The sequence below is a fragment of the Octodon degus genome, unplaced genomic scaffold (assembly GCF_000260255.1).
Source record: "Octodon degus isolate 3935 unplaced genomic scaffold, OctDeg1.0 scaffold00003, whole genome shotgun sequence".
Lineage (NCBI taxonomy): Eukaryota > Metazoa > Chordata > Mammalia > Rodentia > Octodontidae > Octodon > Octodon degus.
In genome coordinates this window covers 13260453-13279386 of record NW_004524579.1, presented here as the reverse complement: position 1 = coordinate 13279386, position 18934 = coordinate 13260453, and the positions used below count along the sequence as shown (strand labels likewise).

Below are 18934 nucleotides of genomic sequence, written 5' to 3'. Positions count from 1 at the left end.
CCATGTAAGGACAGCAGGAATGAGTGGTACAGGGATGTTGGGACCTGAACTGGACTGTGTGGAGAGGAGACTGCCGGGCACCCAGTATCAGCCTTTGGATGCTCAGCATATCTGGATCCCCTGTGATCTCGGTGATTCAGCCATTTCCGAACTGGCCCAGAAGCCTCTCTTCTCCTTACTTCTCTTGGCCAGTCCCAGCAGCAGCTGCCTGGACTCCTCTTCAGGAAAGTAGCAGCCCCCCTACACCCTGGCCATGGATGGTAATGGAGGGTAATGCCTGAGGGCTTCCTGAAGAGGGTGAGGTCACCAGAGCCTCCCCATTTTCCGGGAGACTCAGCTTAGACAGCTGGGCAGTGGCCAGGAGCTGCTCGGCCTATCTCAGAAGTGAAGGTCCAGGGTAGGCACTCATAGGGGAGACTGGGTCATCCTCTAGGGCTCTTGCTAGGTTGTTATCGGATCTGAGATACCAGCTAAATGGCCCCATTGATCACCTAACAGAGCTTGGGGCAGTGCCTAGGAAAAGTGGCAGGAATGGAGGTAGCAGAAGGCATGGGCGACATTTTATCTACGTTGGGTGGTCAGCCAGAGCCTGAGTCTGAGCCAGCTTATCATTTCAGTTGCCTTCTCCACCTTGAGAAGTGGATCCTGTGGCACCTCTCTGTTCTGCGACTGTTGTCCCCTCACAGCAGGGCTGGGCTTCCTAGGCAGTCAGAGCAGGACAAACAGAGGGAGCACAGCACCCCATTTCCTCTTCCTCCTGCATAGAGTAGCCAAGTTGTCCTGTTATTACTGCTTGCCAGGCATTGTCAAACTTGTAGTATCTTCTGGAACCTAGCAACCACAAGGTGAGAAGGCCTAACCGTCCCCCTTTTACAGACCTAGAAAGCTGAGGTGTGGAGCAGTTAGAAAGCTGGTGCCCCGGAGGTCTCCCTAGTGCTCAGAATCCTTTGAGCTGTAGTCTGACAGACAAGCCTTAGGACCACTCCCAACAAACCCAAAGGGAAACAAGGATGTAAACGAAGCATACCTGAGGATCCTGGGAACAAACACTGGAGTAGAACAGAGTGAATGAACACTACCTAAGAAAGTGGGTGTGGCGTTAGCTTTCTTGCAGCCTGCCAGAAAGGCAGACCAGCCACGGTTCCCCGGGGAAATTGAAATGCACAGGAAAGGGGGAGGCAGGCCCCCTACTCATTTAGAAAGATCTTAAAACCTGCAACTGGGGACTGCACAGCAAAGAGGGACTTTGGGGGAGGGAAGAAAGAATTAGCAAAAAGAAAAAAAAAAAGCCCACTGGCAAAGCGAGGGGGCTGGATAGAAAGGCACGTGTGGATGAATTTTAATGCAATCAGAAAGCTGCCATAATGATAATAAAGGAATACATTCAGACGTCAGGAGAGGGGAGGCAAAGAGCTGTGTCCTGGCATTTAAATCAGGCTCTGTGGAGGAGCTGCCTGCTTTTCCCTGCCTTTTTCTTTCTTTTTTTTTTTTTTAATTAATTTATTTATTTATTGTGTGTGGCCAGCTCAGCCCACCAGGGGGCGGGGCTGGCTGGCATGTGGTGCTGGGGGATTGAACTGCAGTCCCTGTGCTTTTGTTTAACTTAGCTTGTTCTAAGTAGGTGCCTTAGACCACTGAGCCATCTCACCAGCCCTCCCTGCCTTTTTCTTTCCAAGGGACAAAACAGAATTTTCAAGGATGAGGTCCAGGGAATAGCAAGGGAAAAGCCCTCGCCTTATAGTTTTTGTGGCAATCCCTTTTAATCTGAGCCTTTAAAAGGCACCAGGGTTGGGGGGCACTGGTCGTTGCCTAGGAAAACTTTCAATCCTTCCCTGAAGAAATGAGAGACCTCTTTTCATTTCAAGTGAAATGATGCTGCTACACCAGAAGGCAAGCCCAAGAGTGCCCTACCTTTTTTTCTGTCTCTTTCTGCTCATCTCTTCCTTCCTCTTTATCTCTAATTCCTTTTCCTCTGCCTCTTGCCTCCTGCCTTCCCCATTCCATTCCTAACTTCACCTCCTCCCATCCCACTTCCCTTCACCCCTTTCCATCACTCTCTTCCTTCCTCTTGATTTCCTTGTCCCCACTGCTCCTACCCCACTGCTCCAACCCTGGATTTGGTGAGCCGGGGCCCAGAGTCCTAGAGATGGGGTGGATACTCCTCAAAGTCCTACTGTGACCTGGAGCCAGGAGAGCAGACTTGGCTGGGAGAGGGAGAGCCTTGGTGAAAGCCCACCTATGGGCGAGGCCATGCTCATGCTCCCTGACCCGGGACTGGTAACAAGAAAAGTTGTGCTCTGTGGGTTATCAGAGGAGAAGGCAGCCAGCACTAGCTCATCACTGGGCATGTTTCCTGTGCTCAGTGCATCTGGGGTTGAGGGTCTCTGGAGGGCAGTGGTCAGGGGTCTCTGCATAGGAGGACATGGGGTAACTATTCTGGTTTGCTCCAGACCACAGAAAAGCCCTCAGTTCTAGCGAACTCTCTCGGCAATGAGGGCCCTCTGAGGGAGAAGGAACTGACCACCTTGAGTATAGAGGGACATCAGGGTCCTTGAGTGACTCTGTGTTCAGAGGAAATCACAAATACATAGCCAACTGCAGTTTGGCGAGGACCCATCTACACACACAGTCTCTTCTGTGTGTAAGTCTTGTACCAGTCCACAGATGTTTAGTGAGTCCCTGCTCACCAACGGGATTCCACTCCAGTTACTATGCCACATAGCAGTTTCGCCCAAAACCAAGCTGCATGAAACAGCAGTTTATTATGCTTACGGGTTCTGAGGGTCAGGAATTCACAGTGCTCAGCATGGAAGGCTTGTCTCTGCTCCAGGATGTCTGGGCCTCAGGTGGAAGATTAGTGGGATGGGAATGAAAGTTACCTGGGAAGTTGTTTGCTCACAGATTGGTGGCTAATGTTGGCCATCAGCTGGGCACACTGGTGGACACTGTGGGATCATTGTGGGTCTTCACAGCACAGTGGCTGGCTTCTCAGTGCAAATGAGCCCAAAGAGAAAGGTGGCTGGGAGCTGCTCCTTTTACACCCTTGCCTCACAAGTCCCTGGGACCACTCCTGCCAGTCTTCACTTGCCAGAGCAATCCCAACAGAGTGAGAGATGACCGGGGGAAGAGCACACGGGATGGAGATCTGTCCACAGTCATGTACAAGCTGCACAGACCCACACAGCCCAGTGGGAACCACATCTCCTGAGCATACAGCTGAGTGGGGTCCACAAGCCGGGTGACAGTTGTCATATGTGTAGGGAGTGTGCAAAGGCACCTCCAGGAATAGGTTATCCTAAAGTACTCAGGGCTGAGTTTTACAGTGTGAACACATTGGAGAGCTCTATCAAGGGCTGCATGTCCACGTAGAGGAGGAAATGACAGAGAAAGCTGTGGCCCTAGGAATGGCCTGGGCATGTCCCAATCAGGTCTATGTGCTAGGCAGTACTGCTGCAGCAGAGCTCTGCTGTCCTTCCCCAGTGAGCAGACCTGGGGAGTGGGTGGGAGTAGAGGCAGATCAACCACTCAGGCAAAGTGACTGCCCTTTGAAGCCAGGGATATAGGAATGGAGCACCTAGGCAGGGAAGAAGGGAGAAGCAGGAGGCTTTGGTGAGAAGGCCATATTTAAACAGACCTAGAAGAGATTTTAGCTTTGTAATGGGAGTGCTTTCTGGGCAGAGGGAACAACATAAGCAAAGACATTGCAAGTAATTGTGGCCCCTGAGGAAGATAGCTGTGCAGAAGGGAAAAGAGGAAAGACCTGGACAGCAAAAAGACCCTCGAGGGCTCCAGGAGACGGGCCGGATTAGAACCTGTGCTCCTCCGGAGCTACCTGCCGCCTAGGCAGTAGGAGGCCAGGTCGCTGCCCCGTGGTTCCCACCGCCTACTGCCTCCTTTATCAGCTCCTCTGCCTGCGCCTCCCTCTCCTACTCTGCCATGCTACGGACCCTTCACCCCCCCAGCTTCTCTGACCCTGCTCCCTCACTCCTCTGGATCAAAAACCCTCCAAACTGTACCCCAAGATTTCCCTGCTGATCCTCCCACTCTGGCTGTGAATTTCGCCCCTGCCTGCTCCCCAGTGGTGAGCCCTGCCCCTCTCGCATAGCTCCTCCCACGCCACCACATAGCTCCTCCCCATCCTGCGTCCCACCCTAGCTGTGAGCCCCGCCCCTCTTGCCTAGCTCCTCCCCTTCCCCGCTGCCCCGCCCCCAGCTATGAGCCCCGCCCCTCTCCCTTGCTGCTCCCCTTCCTGCTGCTCGGCTCGGCTCGGCTTGGCCCACCCTCTTCCCTCGGGACCTGTTCCTGCGCTGTCCCCTGGACCCTGGACCGGGTAAGCATCTCCTAATTTTGTTCTAGAAGATAGAAAACTCTTCGTGGGTATGCTCAATAAGCAACAGTCCGAGGACGACGTGCGCCGCCTCTTCGAGGCCTTCGGGAACATCGAGGAGTGCACCATCCTGCGTGGGCCTGACGGCAACAGCAAGGGTGCGTGGGCAAGGGGGCGGGACCCTCCGCAGAGACCAGCAAGTCCGGACTGCTGGGGAGGCTTAGGTGCTTTCAGTGCTGCAGGGTCTCAGAGCCTTTCTGCTGTGTCGCTGTGTGGCTCGCTCTCTGTCCCGCTTGCTCTCTGTCGCACCTCTGCTGTCACCCCTGAGACCTGCACTGCACCCCCCCCCACCCCCTGCGACCTCTCGGCCCCAGCCCCCTCTGCACCCTCGGGGCGTGGCTCAGCCTGTCTTGTCCCTGCAGGATGCGCCTTCGTGAAGTACTCCTCGCACGCGGAGGCACAAGCCGCGATCAACGCCCTGCACGGCAGCCAGACCATGCCGGTGAGTGCAGCCCTGCGGGGGAGGTGGTCGGTGGTGGTGAGGAGACACCCTCTCCAGGGCCGGGCTAGGGCAGAGCTGTTGTCCTACCCTGCAAATGAGGCAGGAAAGGATTCTGTTTCTCAGACATGGACAGTGAGGCCAGAGATAAGTTAAGGAATTGCTGGAGGTCACCCAGATAGAAAATACCCACTGTGGGTTGCGGCCCCTACTCCTGAGCCGTCCTGGATACCTATCCCTGAGGGTAGCACTCCACAGAGTGTGCAGGTAGCCTAGACCAGTGGCACGGAGAGCTGGGGGGTGGAGGTGGAGCCCTCGGCCTAGTGGGTCTCATGTGCCACCCCGGCTGCAGGGAGCCTCATCCAGTCTGGTGGTCAAGTTCGCCGACACTGACAAGGAGCGCACGATGCGGCGAATGCAGCAGATGGCTGGCCAGATGGGCATGTTCAACCCCATGGCCATCCCCTTCGGGGCTTACGGCGCCTATGCTCAGGCAGTAAGTGGGGGCAGGGTTGGGCGGTGGCTCTGGAGCTCACTCCTTGGAGGCTGTCAAAGAACAGGGACATGTAACCATAATCGAAAATACCACTCTGCCCTCTGGAGTGGAGAGGACCAAACATAAGTCCAGCGAGTGTATCCTCAGAAGAGGTGTGGGAAAGACTGGTCCAGTTTGTGGGGGGTGGGTTGCTGTAGGCAGGAGGTGGGCTGCTTGCCTAGCTCTTATGGTATGAGCTGGACAGAAGGCCCCTGGCGGGGCACCAAGGTGGGCTGCCCTGAGCACTCTTCGCCCTTTGGCACCTGAGTGCTGAGCCCTGGAAGCACTGATAGGACATGGCAGGTTCAGATGTTTGGTCCTCATCACCCACCCACTGCCCGACTCATGGAAGTGTGTCAGAGGCCTTCAAGTCACTGGGACCACCAGGATCTTGTTCGATAGCCCAAAGTTCTCCACACACATACTTTCCCTGAAGCCCCCTCACATCCTGCCTCTGGCTCACCTTTCTCCCACAGTGGAGTCACTGCCACATTGTCTCCCTGGGTTTCCTGCAGATTGGTAATTCCAGCCACCATGTGACAGCACTGAGGTGCACTGTGGTCCTGGCTCTCAACATGCAAGCTCATGTCATCTGAGCAATGTCTAACTTCCGTAGCTTCCAACAGCCTCCCCTGTCCACACACCTTGGTAAAGAACTATGCCTAGAAGCTACTGAGGATTCTCCTGTCTCTTCTACCCAATAGAGTCCACCACCATTTGGGGCAGAAGCCCAGGCTGTTAGCACCACATAGGCTAGTCAACATCTCCACAACACTTTGGGTATCGTACCCACACATGACAGGACTTCCCCATGGAGCAAGTCTTCTCTCATCCCCACAACATTAGAGCCCCAAAGACCCTACTAATACTCTTGGATGTGAACATCTCCCAGAAAGGGGGCCCCTAATGACCAAAGAGGACTGAGCATGGCATAAGGACTCAAGGTGGTGGCCCAGGGGCTACTCAGGCTCCCTGGGGCTCAGGGCCTGGGAAGTGGTCTCCAGGACCTGAGTCCCCTGGTGGGGAGGGATACCCCCTGGAAGCATGTGATATTTTTTCCACTCCTTCTGCCCCAGCTGATGCAGCAGCAAGCGGCCCTCATGGCATCAGTTGCACAGGGCGGCTACCTGAACCCCATGGCTGCCTTTGCTGCCGCCCAGATGCAGCAGATGGCAGCTCTCAACATGAACGGCCTGGCGGCTGCACCTATGACCCCAACCTCAGGTGAGACAGCAGATACCACTGAGGGCCAGGCCTGGGGTGGGGCTTGATTTCAGCTACCAGTGGATCATCTTAAGGTGAGAGCACATGGTTTTTGGACCAAGAGGCCCTGTCTTGCTTAGAGGTTTGTCTCAAAATGTTTTCATTTTGTATGACCCCAGGAAAGAAAAGATGTGATATCATTCTGCCCATAATAAGACTCAGGGTGGTGAAATTTCTCTCAAGTTGTTTATCCATGAATTGTTAGGAAACAATTCACCTTTTTTTTTTTTTTTTTTAATGGATTTGGTTGTTACAGGGTCTCACTACAGAAATCGGACTCATAGTGATCCTCCTGCTTTCAGCCTCCTCAGGGCTGGGATTACAGGGCCATCATGCCCCAACTCTGGCAGGCTCAGCCTGTCCTGAGGACAGGGCTAGTGGGGCATGTGATGACAGGGATTGAACCTTGGACCCCAGGCTTGTCTAAGTTTGCCTAAGCAGATGCTTTAGTCGGCTGAGTGATCTTGCCGGCCCCAAAACAATCCATCTTGATCTGTTAATGATCAATTTTGGGAAGGAAATGAACATGAAAACCTCTTCCTTCAAAGTCTGAGAGAGAAGAGCACTGGCTATTTAGTGGCCTTGTTCAGTCCCAGGTCCGAGCCCTGTAGGGAGGCCTGTTTCATTTCTCTTTAAGCTAACCTAGATTCTCTGGCCTTTTCCAAGACATTTGCATAGCTAGCTAGAGAAACACCACAAGAGTTACCTCAGTAGGCAGGAGTTACCAGTCACAAGGTAATCTTTTGAGTGGCTCTCGGATATTGTCTAGTAGTCTCAAGCAGTGCATTTTGTTCCACACTCCTAGGACATCTGGTATTGTCCAGAGTTTTTTTTTTTTTTTTTTTTTTTTTTTTGTCACAGCTGGGAGGGGGAAATGCTATTAAAATCCAGTGGTAAATACATTGCTATACATCCTACAGTGCATGTGACAGTTCCTCAAAACAAGGAAATATCTGGCTCCAAATGATGTAGCGTTAAAGCTGAGGAAACCTACTTTAGTCCCAGGGGCTGATCCAACACACAAAACTCTCATTCATCAAGCTTTCGTGGTTCTCTGTGTCCAGGCTGTAGCATCAACCTTCTTGACATCCAGAAACTGTTCCTTTCTTGGCTAAAAGCCAGGAAGCAGCGTGCTACCTCTGGGCCCAGCGAGAGTACTGTCACATCCTTGATTCTGGTCTCCAGTCTCAGAGCTACTTGTGAGCCTGGCCAGTGGGCCAGCATTGAGGGCTTGTCCTCCGGGAGCCCTGGCTTTATACATGAAGAGCAAGGTGCTTCCTAGCCTCTGGGGCCTCAGTACCTTCAGTCACCCTGCCATCCACAGCTTGTGTTCTATTATTGGAATAGGGAAAATACAGTTGTCCTCTGGCCCCAACTTTGCTCTCACCACAATGACTGCCCCTCTTGCTTAATTGCAACAGGATAAGGTGTCTACCTTGTGAGTGCCACAGGAGTGACACTGAGCTACACAATGGCCTCTTCCCTTTAGTGCAAGGGAACCTTCTACATCTGAGCAGCAAAACATTCTTAAGGAAGCGGGTCAGGCCCCCATGGACCAAAGAAGGACCAGCCAGTACTGAATCAGCTGGAGTGGGCAAGAGCCACTGAACATGAATGAAGGAGGGCTAGGTGGAGACAAAATCCAGGCAGTTGAGAACAGTCTGTGTGCCGTAGGTTCAAGGACAAGTCACCAGTGGTCAGAGAAGTCTTTATGGAGTATGTGGGCTCTGAGCTCTACCCTTGAAAGATGGATTCAGTTGAGATGGGAAAAGCCAGTCCATATGAAAGATAAGCCAAGGCATGTTCACAGCTAAGATTGGGATGGTGGGTGAGGTCTTAGTCCATACCCAGACCCTTGGAGATAGGAAGCTGAAGCTCAATGGTTTGGCTATCTCACCTTTGTTCTGCTTGCCTTCCTTCTTCTCCAACCCCTCTCTGTCCTTCAAACCAGGTGGCAGCACTCCTCCAGGCATCACCGCACCAGCCGTGCCTAGCATCCCATCCCCCATTGGGGTGAACGGCTTCACTGGCCTCCCCCCACAGGCCAATGGGCAACCCGCTGCAGAAGCTGTATTTGCCAATGGCATCCACCCCTACCCAGGTAAGCACATCTGGTAGGCCTTCTGTCCTCACACAGCACACGCTTCTCTATTCCATCCCTGAACTTGCTGTTATAAAAGGATTGTGTGGCTACTACCCCCATCTGCTCTTTGGTGAAACCTTACATGGGTCAAGGAGGGCTTGTTGCCTGCCTTGCTTCAGGAAACCTGTGGTAGGAGAGAAGAGACCAAAATCCTACCCTTAAGGAGAGTTCATAAGAGTTCCCTTTGGGTAGAAAAGACACTAAGTCACTTGCACAGGCAGACAAAGGGGCTAGTAACCATAAATTAATTGAGTATAAATTTGAGCTATAAGAATTAAGGTGAGGGAGGGCTGGGGATATAGCTCAGCAGCACAGTGCCTGCTTGGCAAGTGCAAGGTCCTGAATTTGATTCCCAGAACCAAAATAAAAATAAGGAATTAATGTGATAGAAACTAAAAGAATAAGACTTAGTGTTAAATAGGAAAAGACTCATTGAAAAAGAAAGTGGTAGTGTAATGATTGGCAGTCTAGCTAGTACATATGGGCCCAGTCCCCTACCAAATCCCTGATCCACACCTTGGACAGCATCCTGGTACCTCAGACAGTCCCTGGCACCTCAATTATGAAGTGTGCTGTGCTGGAAGATCCAGGGGACTTGATTCAGTAAACTTTGCTGCTCTCACTCAGCAGCTCTCGTAGAGTAAGAGTGTGTTACTGAGCTGAAACAGCTCCACTCTTAGCTAGAGGATGGCCGGATACAGCCCCTGCCCAGCCAGAGGCAGTGTAATGCATGTATGAGGAATGCTCTGCCCCAGCATGGAGGGCACAGATGTGTTAGTTGAAAGAAGAGCCCTAGAAAGACAGCAGAACATGAAGTCAGATTCCAGTCAGAAACATATCAAGCTACAGACTATAAGACAATAAGGCAAAATGAAGTTTGGCCAGGAGTGAATGTTCTTGGCCAGACGTGGGTGGTGCATGTAACCCAAGCACCCTGGGAGTCTGAGGAAGGATGATCAAAAGTTCAGGCTTAGCCTTGGCAGTGTAGTGAGATCTTGTCTCAAATTTAAAAAAAAAAAAAAAAAAAAAATTAAAAATGGGCTGGGATTGTAGTTCAGTGTGAAGGCCCTGGGTTTATTCCCCAGTATGACAAATAAAAAGAGTGTTTTTCAGACTTAAGATGACAAAGATTTCAAATGAGGGGAGAGCTCTGCTCCTCGAAGCTTCCAGGAGCTCCCCTGAAGAGGAGGCTTGGATCAGACTTTAACAGATGGGCAGGAGATGGAGAGAGGAGGAGAAATAAGAGCACAACCCTAGGTGGGGGCTGTCCTGCAGCCCCAGAGGCAGGAAGGGGCCCACCCAGTAGGGGCAGGAGGAGTAGGAGGCTGACCCAGTAAGGACGAGAGGCCAGCGCGAGGAGACCTACAGGGCGGGTGGTCATGCGTCCCACCCTGCGTGCCCTTGGAGTCCACTCTGGAGCTTTACCACAGAGGCCCGGAGATTATGATTCTATGTCAGATGCAGCCCAGACATCAGTAGTATATAAAAGTTTCTCCAGCAGCACAGAGAGAGGATCCTGTGCTAGAGAGAAACAAAGGAAGGGTCTAAACATGAACTTGTTCCTGCCCCCAATCTCGTGCTTGCCTCAGAGCAGCTCTCAGTCCACACAGAAGCAGCCAGAGGGTGCAAGTGTGATGTGGTAGGCTCAGAGGGGCTGGAGTGTTGGTGAGGGTTGAAGACCCCGAGCTGGTGGAGGCAGCAGGTGAGGGGCTTAGCCGTCTCGGCCCACGCTCGGTGAGGCCACGCCGGCACACCTGGCTGGCTTCATTCCCCTCTTCCCTGCCTGCATGCCCATCTGGATCTCTGGATTCTGACAAACCTGCGCCTTCCCTGCCCCCACCAGCATCTGTGAGCTATTTCCCTCGTGGAATTTGGAAATGTTTCTTTCCCCTATTTGTAACAATCTGCCACATCCCATAAACAATTCCCTGCCAGAGCAAGAGGGAGGGATGGAGGGAAGGAAAGGAGAAAAGTAGTACATTAAAAAAATTAATTTACCATCTTTAAATGCAGAGTTTGGAGCTGCTATAATGAGCGAGATCTTTCAAAATGTTCACTCTTTGGCAGTTACTAATGAGGTCATTAAGCAAAGAAGTAGAAAGGGTCTTGTGAATGCTTTTCTCCACTTCCTACTCCCAGGTAGCTTCTCTGTTCCCCCCTCTTGCTCATTGAGAGCCTGTTGGAAGCACATGGTGTGGCCTTTATTATCACATTACCCCCTTGACGCTGTGTCTCTCACACACATGGGAGACCATTCACTCATTTCTTCAGGGCTCTATTTGCCAGCACTTACTCTGTGCTGGAGCTGCCGTGTACGTTGTGCAGGTTACAATTTGCAGAAAAGCAACAGACTGTGTGCTCTGAGCAAGGGGCACCTTCTCTAATTTTCATTAAGGCCTTGCATGGGTGAGGGAGCGGATCAACCGGATGTGGGCATCCCTCCAGAAAGCTCAGAGACTGGCAGAATAGACCAGCAGAGGGAGCAGAAGGCATAAGATCACTGCCAGGCACATCACAGTGGGAAGCTCTAGGACCAGACTAGGGAATGTAAGAGTGAGGTAGTGGCCCAGCACAGCCCCAGGCAGGAGAGAGCCTACTGTGTGCCCCACCTTCATTTCCTCCCTCCTATGCACTGTCCCTGGGGCCAGCTCCCTTTCTGCATCCTGGCTCCCAGGTGGTATCAAACCTGCCACCCACTATCTCTAGGGACTTTGCCCCCACTCCCTGGACTCCCTGGAGATAGTCTAAGGACTATTTCCCAGTGGAACTTCATCAAAGAGTCCTCAGAAAGGGAAGTTGGGGGTTCTCCTTGGCTTCAAGGCCTCAAAGCTTAGCATAGCCTTAGGGGTTGACGTCCTGCTACCCTGTGTTACCCAGTTTGCTCAGACATACTGGGGCTGGATCCTCATAGGTGAGGCTCTGTCACCACCTGCCTCTCTGAGCTTCCAAGGCCAGCCTAGCCCTGTGCCCGTCGTTACTGACCTTAGCTACTACACCCTGTGTCTGTTGCTGGTCCGACTCAGGCTTTTTTGTCTATAGCTACTCAGAACACAAAAACTACCGGGCTGAACCAAGCCTTTGCCCCATGCAACTTCCTTGAGTTTCTTGCCACACTTTGAGCTCAAGGGGACCTTTCCCCATGCTGGGTGGTCAATACCCCAGAGCCATAGGTCAGAGGGAGGGAAGGGCCTCGGCCTCCTGGTGCCTCTGTTTCCGTGAACAATATACTTCTCCCTGCCTGTCTGTCAGGCCAGTTCTTGCTGGGAGGTTGCCAGCAAGGCCGTGCCTTACACACATTCCCAAGGAGGAGAGATGAGTCCTCAGGACGGGAGTGGGTGGCCAGGGGACAGAGGGGCAGCCTGTCTTCCACCTAGATGGGATCTGCCAGGCCTTTGCTCGTTCCCTGCTCCTCACCCCTGGTGCATTTCAGTGAGCCTCCCTCCTGACAGTCTGCAGCCTAGGGCTGGGTCCCTCATGCGTGTCCCCACCCAGGCCCTTGCAGTGGAGCCTTGCTCTAGCGTCTCCTGCTCCTTCTTCAGTCTTCTGCATGTGCCCCATCTCCCTTACCCAGGCTAGCTAAGGTGGGCAACCCAGTACCTTACAAGGGCCCTGGGCACAGCAGGGTGAGCTCCTGCAAGACCCAGCACTCAGGGTCCCTGTATCAGATGCCCTGCCTGCAGGGGCTGGAAAGAGGACTGTAACCATGGTATTGCTGCGTGGTGGGCGGTGGTACATTGGGTGGGCATCACTGACCTCTGCTCCTTGGCTCCCCTACAGCACAGAGCCCCACCGCCGCGGACCCCCTGCAGCAGGCCTACGCCGGAGTGCAGCAGTATGCAGGTCGTTAGTATCCACGCGTCCCCTCGGCTCTTTCCCTGGCTCGTCTTTCCATACTTTGACACCAGTGCCCCCTTTTCTCACCAGAACTGGGCCCAGCACTGCATGGGGTGGGAGGAGGGAGTGGCAGCAGCCTCAGCAGAAGGAGAGGGGCTGTGTTGGTACAGACACCCCAGCACTCCACACACCATCCCTGTCTGGACCGTGTCCCTCTTTTGGATCCCTTAGCGTTTAGGGCAGAGTTTTCCCAACATGACAGGGGTCCCCCGCATGGCAGGGAGGTGGTGGTTGGGCAGAACTAGTGAGCCAGGCTGAAGCTTTGTCCTTGCTGTATAGTGACTTGTTGTGGGGCCCCATTCCCTTTTCCTCCAGTGGTACCTCTAGGGCTAGTCTACCTAGGAGACCTGACCACACAGCAGTACTGGGGGCTTGGCTGGCCCTGGGATCTGGCCCAGGAAGCACAGATGCCTGTGCTGAGAAGTGGGTGTTCTGGAAGGGCAGCAGCTTCCACCAGCTTATCCAGCCAAGGAAGCATGATGGGAGCCAGAGGGAGAAGCAGCCCATGGTAGTAAAGACAGAGATGAGAAAAGACAGCCTGGGGCCAGCACATGGCCATGGTCACCGGGCCAGGCCATGAGGCAGGCTGTCCCCTTCCTACTGTGCCGGGCTGGGCAATACACCACATTCATCCCCACCCAGTTTGTGTCCTGTTGCCTTACTGGTCAGGATTCCTCTTTACTGTCTTCAGAGAGTCATCCCTGTCTCTCCTGTGGGGGACCAGGCTGCCTGGCAAGGTAGGACTCCGAGGAAGCTGGCTTTGTGCCTCCAGAGCCGCTGGGAAGTTCTTTCTCAGAGAGAGAGCCTGCTGCTTGGGAGCCAGGCCAGCCACAGCAGGGAGCTGGCTGCTCCTGTCTGAGCGCTGACCAGTCCCCACCAAGTACAAAGAACACCAGGTGTCCTGCTCAGTCCCCTGCCCCTGGGTCTTCCCCCTGGAGGGCCCCCAAAGCCCAGTCCATACCTCAGTGGATCCCCACCTCCCACTGCTGCTTGAGTAGCATGAGGGAGGTGAACCAGGGCTGTCTGCTGTCTCAGATTAAGTCTGCCCACCCCCCACACATACACACACTTACACTCACACGGACCAACACCTCCAAATGTGCATGCATCCACCCAGGTATGCATGCACAAACACACACTGTCACCCACACATGCAAGTTCTCTGATCTTCACGCTGTCCCTTCCCTTTCACTAGCACTGTAAGGTGAAAATTGCTTTCTCCAAAGTGGCCATGGTGACATGCACCTCGGGATTGGCCTATCTTCCCTGCCCATCGCTGAACTCTCTCTCTCTTCCTGCCTCTCACCATGTCTGTCTGTCTCTGCGTCCCATGCTGCCTTGCCTCTCCTCTCTGCGGCCCTCCAGCAGCTGCCTACCCTGCGGCCTATGGTCAGATAAGCCAGGCCTTTCCTCAGCCACCGCCAATGATTCCCCAGCAACAGAGAGAAGGTGAGTCTCAGCCCCATCCCGCCCCCTGGCCCTAAGAGGTTGTCACCTGGGCCTCTGGCTTCTCCTGGGTCTCCGGCTTGGGCTTTGGTTGGAAAGGCGGCCACATCTACGTGTGTGTATGTCTGGTGGTGGGTGGGGGAATACAGCAGGATTGTGAAATGCGGCACTGTCCTGATCTCCTACCCACAAATGGAGATATGCAACTTGTGGGCAGCTCCTCAGACCGGAGTAGCATCCTGGCCCAGAGGTAGGAGAATGGGCACATTGCCCTGAAGGCACCGGCAGGTCGTACACCTTTCCCCCTCCCCTCCATCATTTGCCACTGCTGTGACACCGCTCACAAACTGGTATCTTAGTCTTTAAAAAGTCCTTGAGAACGGTTGGGGTTATGTTCCTTCCCCAGCAAGTCCTTGAATTAGCCTTGAGAGAGAATCTCACTGAGTTAGGTATGTGTCTTTCAGCAGAGACCTTGCCCTTGCCCCAAGGAATTGCCAGCCTTATGTAGGAGACAGAGGTCATCCTTTCTGAGGCCCCACCCCTGTGCTCCCAAGGAGGCAAGCTGTAGCTGCGTGGGAGCGTGGCTTTTGCAGCACCACTGGCTGTTACAGCTGTGGGCTTTGAGAAGGGATAGGGTGAGTAGCCCGTGGTGGACAGGAAAGTAAAGCCCTGCAGGAGCTGGCAGGATGGGCCAGAGGAGGGGAGCGGGAGAGGTAGGTGCTCATGGCTAGGGAGGCAGGGAGAGGTGTTAGTTCCGGATGGGAGCTGTTGAGCCCTCTGGGTGACCAGCAGACACACTGAAGCGCCCAGTAGGACTCCAGTGGCAGGACTAGATGTCAGAGTGGGCGTGGCCCAGTGCAGGTCCAATGAAGTGCCAGCAGGGAGAGGCTGGCCTGGAAAGACACATCCAGAGGTCCTGATGTGCACTGCACAGAGCAGGCAAGACCAATGCCTTAGGGGGCAGGGAATTCAGCGGTCTTCAGATGGGAGCAGACTGACCACAGCCCTGGACCGTGGGTGACTCAGGAAGGACCGGGAGCATCTTCTGGTCCCCACCACTTTGACGCCATAGGCCCCTGAGAGGCTGAACAGCTGAGAGCCTCGGCTTTGAAGCAGCCTTCTGGGTCTGACTTCCAGCTCTGTCACCTCCACCCCACATGGTCTCGGACAGCACCTATCTCACTGCCTCAGCCCTAGTGTCCTCACCAGCAAACTGAGAGCAGTGAAGACCATTTTCTGGAGCGGCGTGAGGGTCAGACCTGCTCAGGTGCCATCTGTTCTGCACTCAGCCTGCTTGGGCCAGACTGTTATCTCCAAAGCTGTTCACGAGGCATGCCCCTCCAGCGTATGTTCATTAGGAAGCTCCTGAGATCTGTGTCAGCAGCTCGCCTGGTGCCCAGAGGGCACGTGGAGAGGCCCTGCACACATTTTGTCCTGCAGCAGCAGAGTAGCACCTGGTTCCCCCATCAAGGTGTGAAGTGGATGGGAGGTGGTCATCAGCTCTCTCTGTTCCCAAGGGTCCCTTCCCTTTGTGGGAGCCTGGGGCTAGGAATTCTCCCAGTGCAAAGTTTCGTTGGTCAGATCAGAGGCACAGGTGCTGGCCTAAGGGTCCCAGTCAAGGTCTACAGCAGAGAACCAACAACGGTGCCCACAGGCCCTCGTGCTGCCAGTGTCATGCCGTTGGCTTCTAGTCCATGTCTCTGTACCTGTGGGCTCATGAGTCTCTATAACCTGAGAGAGAGAGAGAGAGAGAGAGAGAGAGAGAGAGAGAGAGAGAGAGAGAGAGAGACCCTGCATCCTGGACCAGCCCTCTGGTTGTCCCTTCACTCCTTGGCCATCATGCACATGCTGAGCTCCCTGAGCAGCAGCAGCTAGGGAGAAGCAGGGCTTTACACCAACATTGCATGGTTCGTCCACACATGGGTCACAGTGCAGAGTGGGTTTCCAGGGAAGGAGGAGCTGGCCCAAAAGGAGGAGGTCTCCATCACAGAGAGGGGAATGTAAGTGGTCCAGGCAGGGGACAGCAGGTACAAAGAATGCTACTGAGCATGAGTGAATCTAGGGCAGGGGAGCCAGGAACAGAGGAGGGTTGGAGTCAGACCAAAGCTGTACTCCACTGTTGTATGGAGACTAGATGAAAAAGAGCTGTATTCCCATGGCCCTGCCAGTAGTCAGCAATTTCCCTGTGGAATGCCACCAAACCAGAAGATAGGGTCAATGGGAAGAGCCCTCTAGCTAGCACCTTGTCCTTGAGCTGAGCCTAAAAACTACCAGGTTCCTGAATGTCTTTGAGGTCTTCTGCTTCACAGGGGGAAGGCAATGTCACCCTTAAGAATGGTTCTGGCTCAGGCTGCCAGAGGCGGCAGTACGCCAGGAGTAGCCACTACTTGTGTCTGAAGCTCTGTGTTTCTGCTTCTCTGAGTTGGACCAGATTGCTCTAACCTCCAGACAGTCCTCTGGCTGTTCTGTAATCTGAGAATGAAGGACTGCAGGAAGGAGCTGGGCTGCAGGCTCAGTGCTGAGGGTTGGGGGCTAGAACTGATGGCCTCACTTCCCAGCCGGGCTAGAGGGTTGTCCTTGGTAGCACATCCTTACACCATGCAGTTAGGACTGAATGATAGCCCCCGTCTCGAAAGGCTCTTTGTCTCTTGAAGGAGAACAGATAGAACATCAGGAAGCAGTTTGCAAAAGCCTTGAGTTCAAGGCAGGTGTCACATGGGGTGAAGCCATTGTTGGGAACCCAGAGACGGGGGAGTGTGGGCAGGTGAGAAGACATGTACTTGACCACAGGTGGAGGGGATAGGAGGACAGGAGGAGGTAGCGCAGGCGGCACAGGCAGCATGGGTGTCCAGTCTGGTCAGAGGAAACCTCCAGATATGGAGAAAGAGCCCCAATCTAGAGAGGGGAGAAGCCAGTTTTGGGGTGCTAGAGGGGGAGGCAAGAGGTACTGTCCAAGAGAGATGGTGGCTGGTCCTGGAGAGCTGCAACTTAAATGGGGGCTCCAAGCAAGTTCCTGCCTCAGAGAGCCTCCTATCTAGCTGAGAACTTCAAGGTACATTCACCCAGCACGTACCAGGGGAACACAGCACAGTCGCAGCTTATAGGGCAGGGGAGGCATTCCCCCAAGCTTGGGGCTGTGAGGGGGCACCCTTCCGCTTGGTTCTGGAGGCGCCGTCCACAGCAGAGTGCCTTCGCGGAGGCTGGGCTGGGGGCTGATCCAGGGTCCGGGGAACTCAGTGGCTCAGGTGGCTGGCTCTGGTGATCAAGGGAGTCTTCAATCTAGGCTGTGACCCTCAAGGAGGTGGAGATAGATGGTGGAAGGAAGGAGGAGGTGGGAAGGAACAGGAGATTATGAAGAGAAGAGACACTGAGACTATGGAGGAGGTTCTCTGCCCCAGAAGTGGGTAACTTATCAGCCTCACTGTCCCAGCAAACCAGGACGGCTATCTGGTTGTGAAAGCTGCGTAGTGGACCATGTTGGCACCTTGCAGCCTGTGCTGCTAAGCCCAGGTTTAGGTCCCCCTTAACCTCTGATCAGAAGTCCATTTCTTATACAAATCCAAGGGCAGCCGTTTGCTTCCCACCCCACCATAGATTGGTTGCCATCACTGAAATGGTGACAAATCACTCCAAGTGGTACATGGCAGATGTTCTTTAAGGTGGTGGAGATAGGCCACACATCTTGGAAGGATTTCCATTTCAGAGAGTTAAATTGAGCATTTTCACCATTTAAAAAGGATTATGTAAATCTTTTTCTGGAAATTTCTGTAGAACTCCACGGTACTCAGACTGGGAGTGGAGTGAGAGTTATAAGAAGAGAAAGGAGTGCATATTATGGATGTCACAGCCTAATTTCTTGTCCAGATTCCATCCCCCCACCATCACCAGCTTTATGTCTTTCAGCTAGTGACTAACTTTTCTGGGCCTCAGTTTCCTCTTGGGACGGAGGGGCTCAGAACGGCCCAGCCCAGACGCACACTATAGAAGTGGCAGGGCTACTCCTGACACAGGAAATGAAGACCCTGAGTGGAGTGAGTCTCCAGGGTGCCCTAGCTAGTCACACAGCCTGCTGGAGGAAATAGGCTACATCTTGCTTGCTGCCTTTGCTAGCAAGTGAAGGCGACTTGCAGGACAGGGCTGTTGGGTGGGGATCAGGAACCTGTCTGAGCTGGGCTTTTGGAGGCGTTAGGAAGGGACGTCTCATCCCAGCATAGGACAAAGCTGTCCCAGGGCCATTCCGTGTCTACCTTCCCCAGGATAGAGGTTGGGCAGGAGCGGGCCCTCCAACCTTCCTGCTCCTCCCTCTCCTCAGGACCCATTTCCAGGGACACAGCTGGCCGGGCTTTGGTATGCTCACCTCATTCTCTCATCGACTTCACCCCTGGAGCCCCAAAGTTGCCAGGCTCCTGTTACTGATTCGTTTTGTAGAAATGGCAAGCGAGGCAGAGAGGTCAGAGATGTGCCAAAGGGCAAAGCAGAGATGACAGCTTAGACTTGGGGCTCAACAACCCCCACTCTACTGGGGGCCCTTGGATCTTAATAACCCCCCCCTCCTAACCTCACCCCATCCCTCCCCGCTGCGCTGCCTAACTCGCTCACCTCTCCTCTGTCTCTCTCTTTCCCCGCCCCGCCATCCCTCCTCCCTGCCCACCCCCTCCCCTCACCGCAGGGCCCGAGGGCTGTAACCTGTTCATCTACCATCTGCCCCAGGAGTTTGGGGACGCTGAGCTGATGCAGATGTTCCTCCCTTTCGGTAATGTCATCTCCTCGAAAGTGTTTGTGGATCGGGCGACTAACCAAAGTAAATGCTTTGGTGGGTAAAGATAA

The 18934-nt window shown here is 53.9% G+C and overlaps 1 protein-coding gene across 50 annotated transcripts in view; it reads left to right on the top strand.

The window, feature by feature from the left end:
* The window catches only part of Celf4 (CUGBP Elav-like family member 4), a 287692-nt gene that overhangs the window by 255108 nt on the left and 13650 nt on the right, over positions 1-18934 (top strand). For 5 of the 50 annotated variants that reach the window (XM_023715416.1, XM_023715414.1, XM_023715407.1 and 2 more), the window contains exons 4-11: positions 4360-4485; positions 4750-4829; positions 5179-5322; positions 6438-6585; positions 8576-8725; positions 12545-12610; positions 14027-14110; positions 18777-18860. In XM_023715416.1, the coding sequence (XP_023571184.1) occupies positions 4360-4485; positions 4750-4829; positions 5179-5322; positions 6438-6585; positions 8576-8725; positions 12545-12610; positions 14027-14110; positions 18777-18860 (882 nt within the window). Of the gene's footprint in view, positions 1-4356; positions 4486-4749; positions 4830-5178; positions 5323-6437; positions 6586-8575; positions 8726-12544; positions 12611-14026; positions 14121-17044; positions 17071-18776; positions 18921-18934 lie in introns of all 50 variants that reach the window. The other 45 variants (XM_023715415.1, XM_023715409.1, XM_023715405.1 and 42 more) reach the window with 28 other exon arrangements.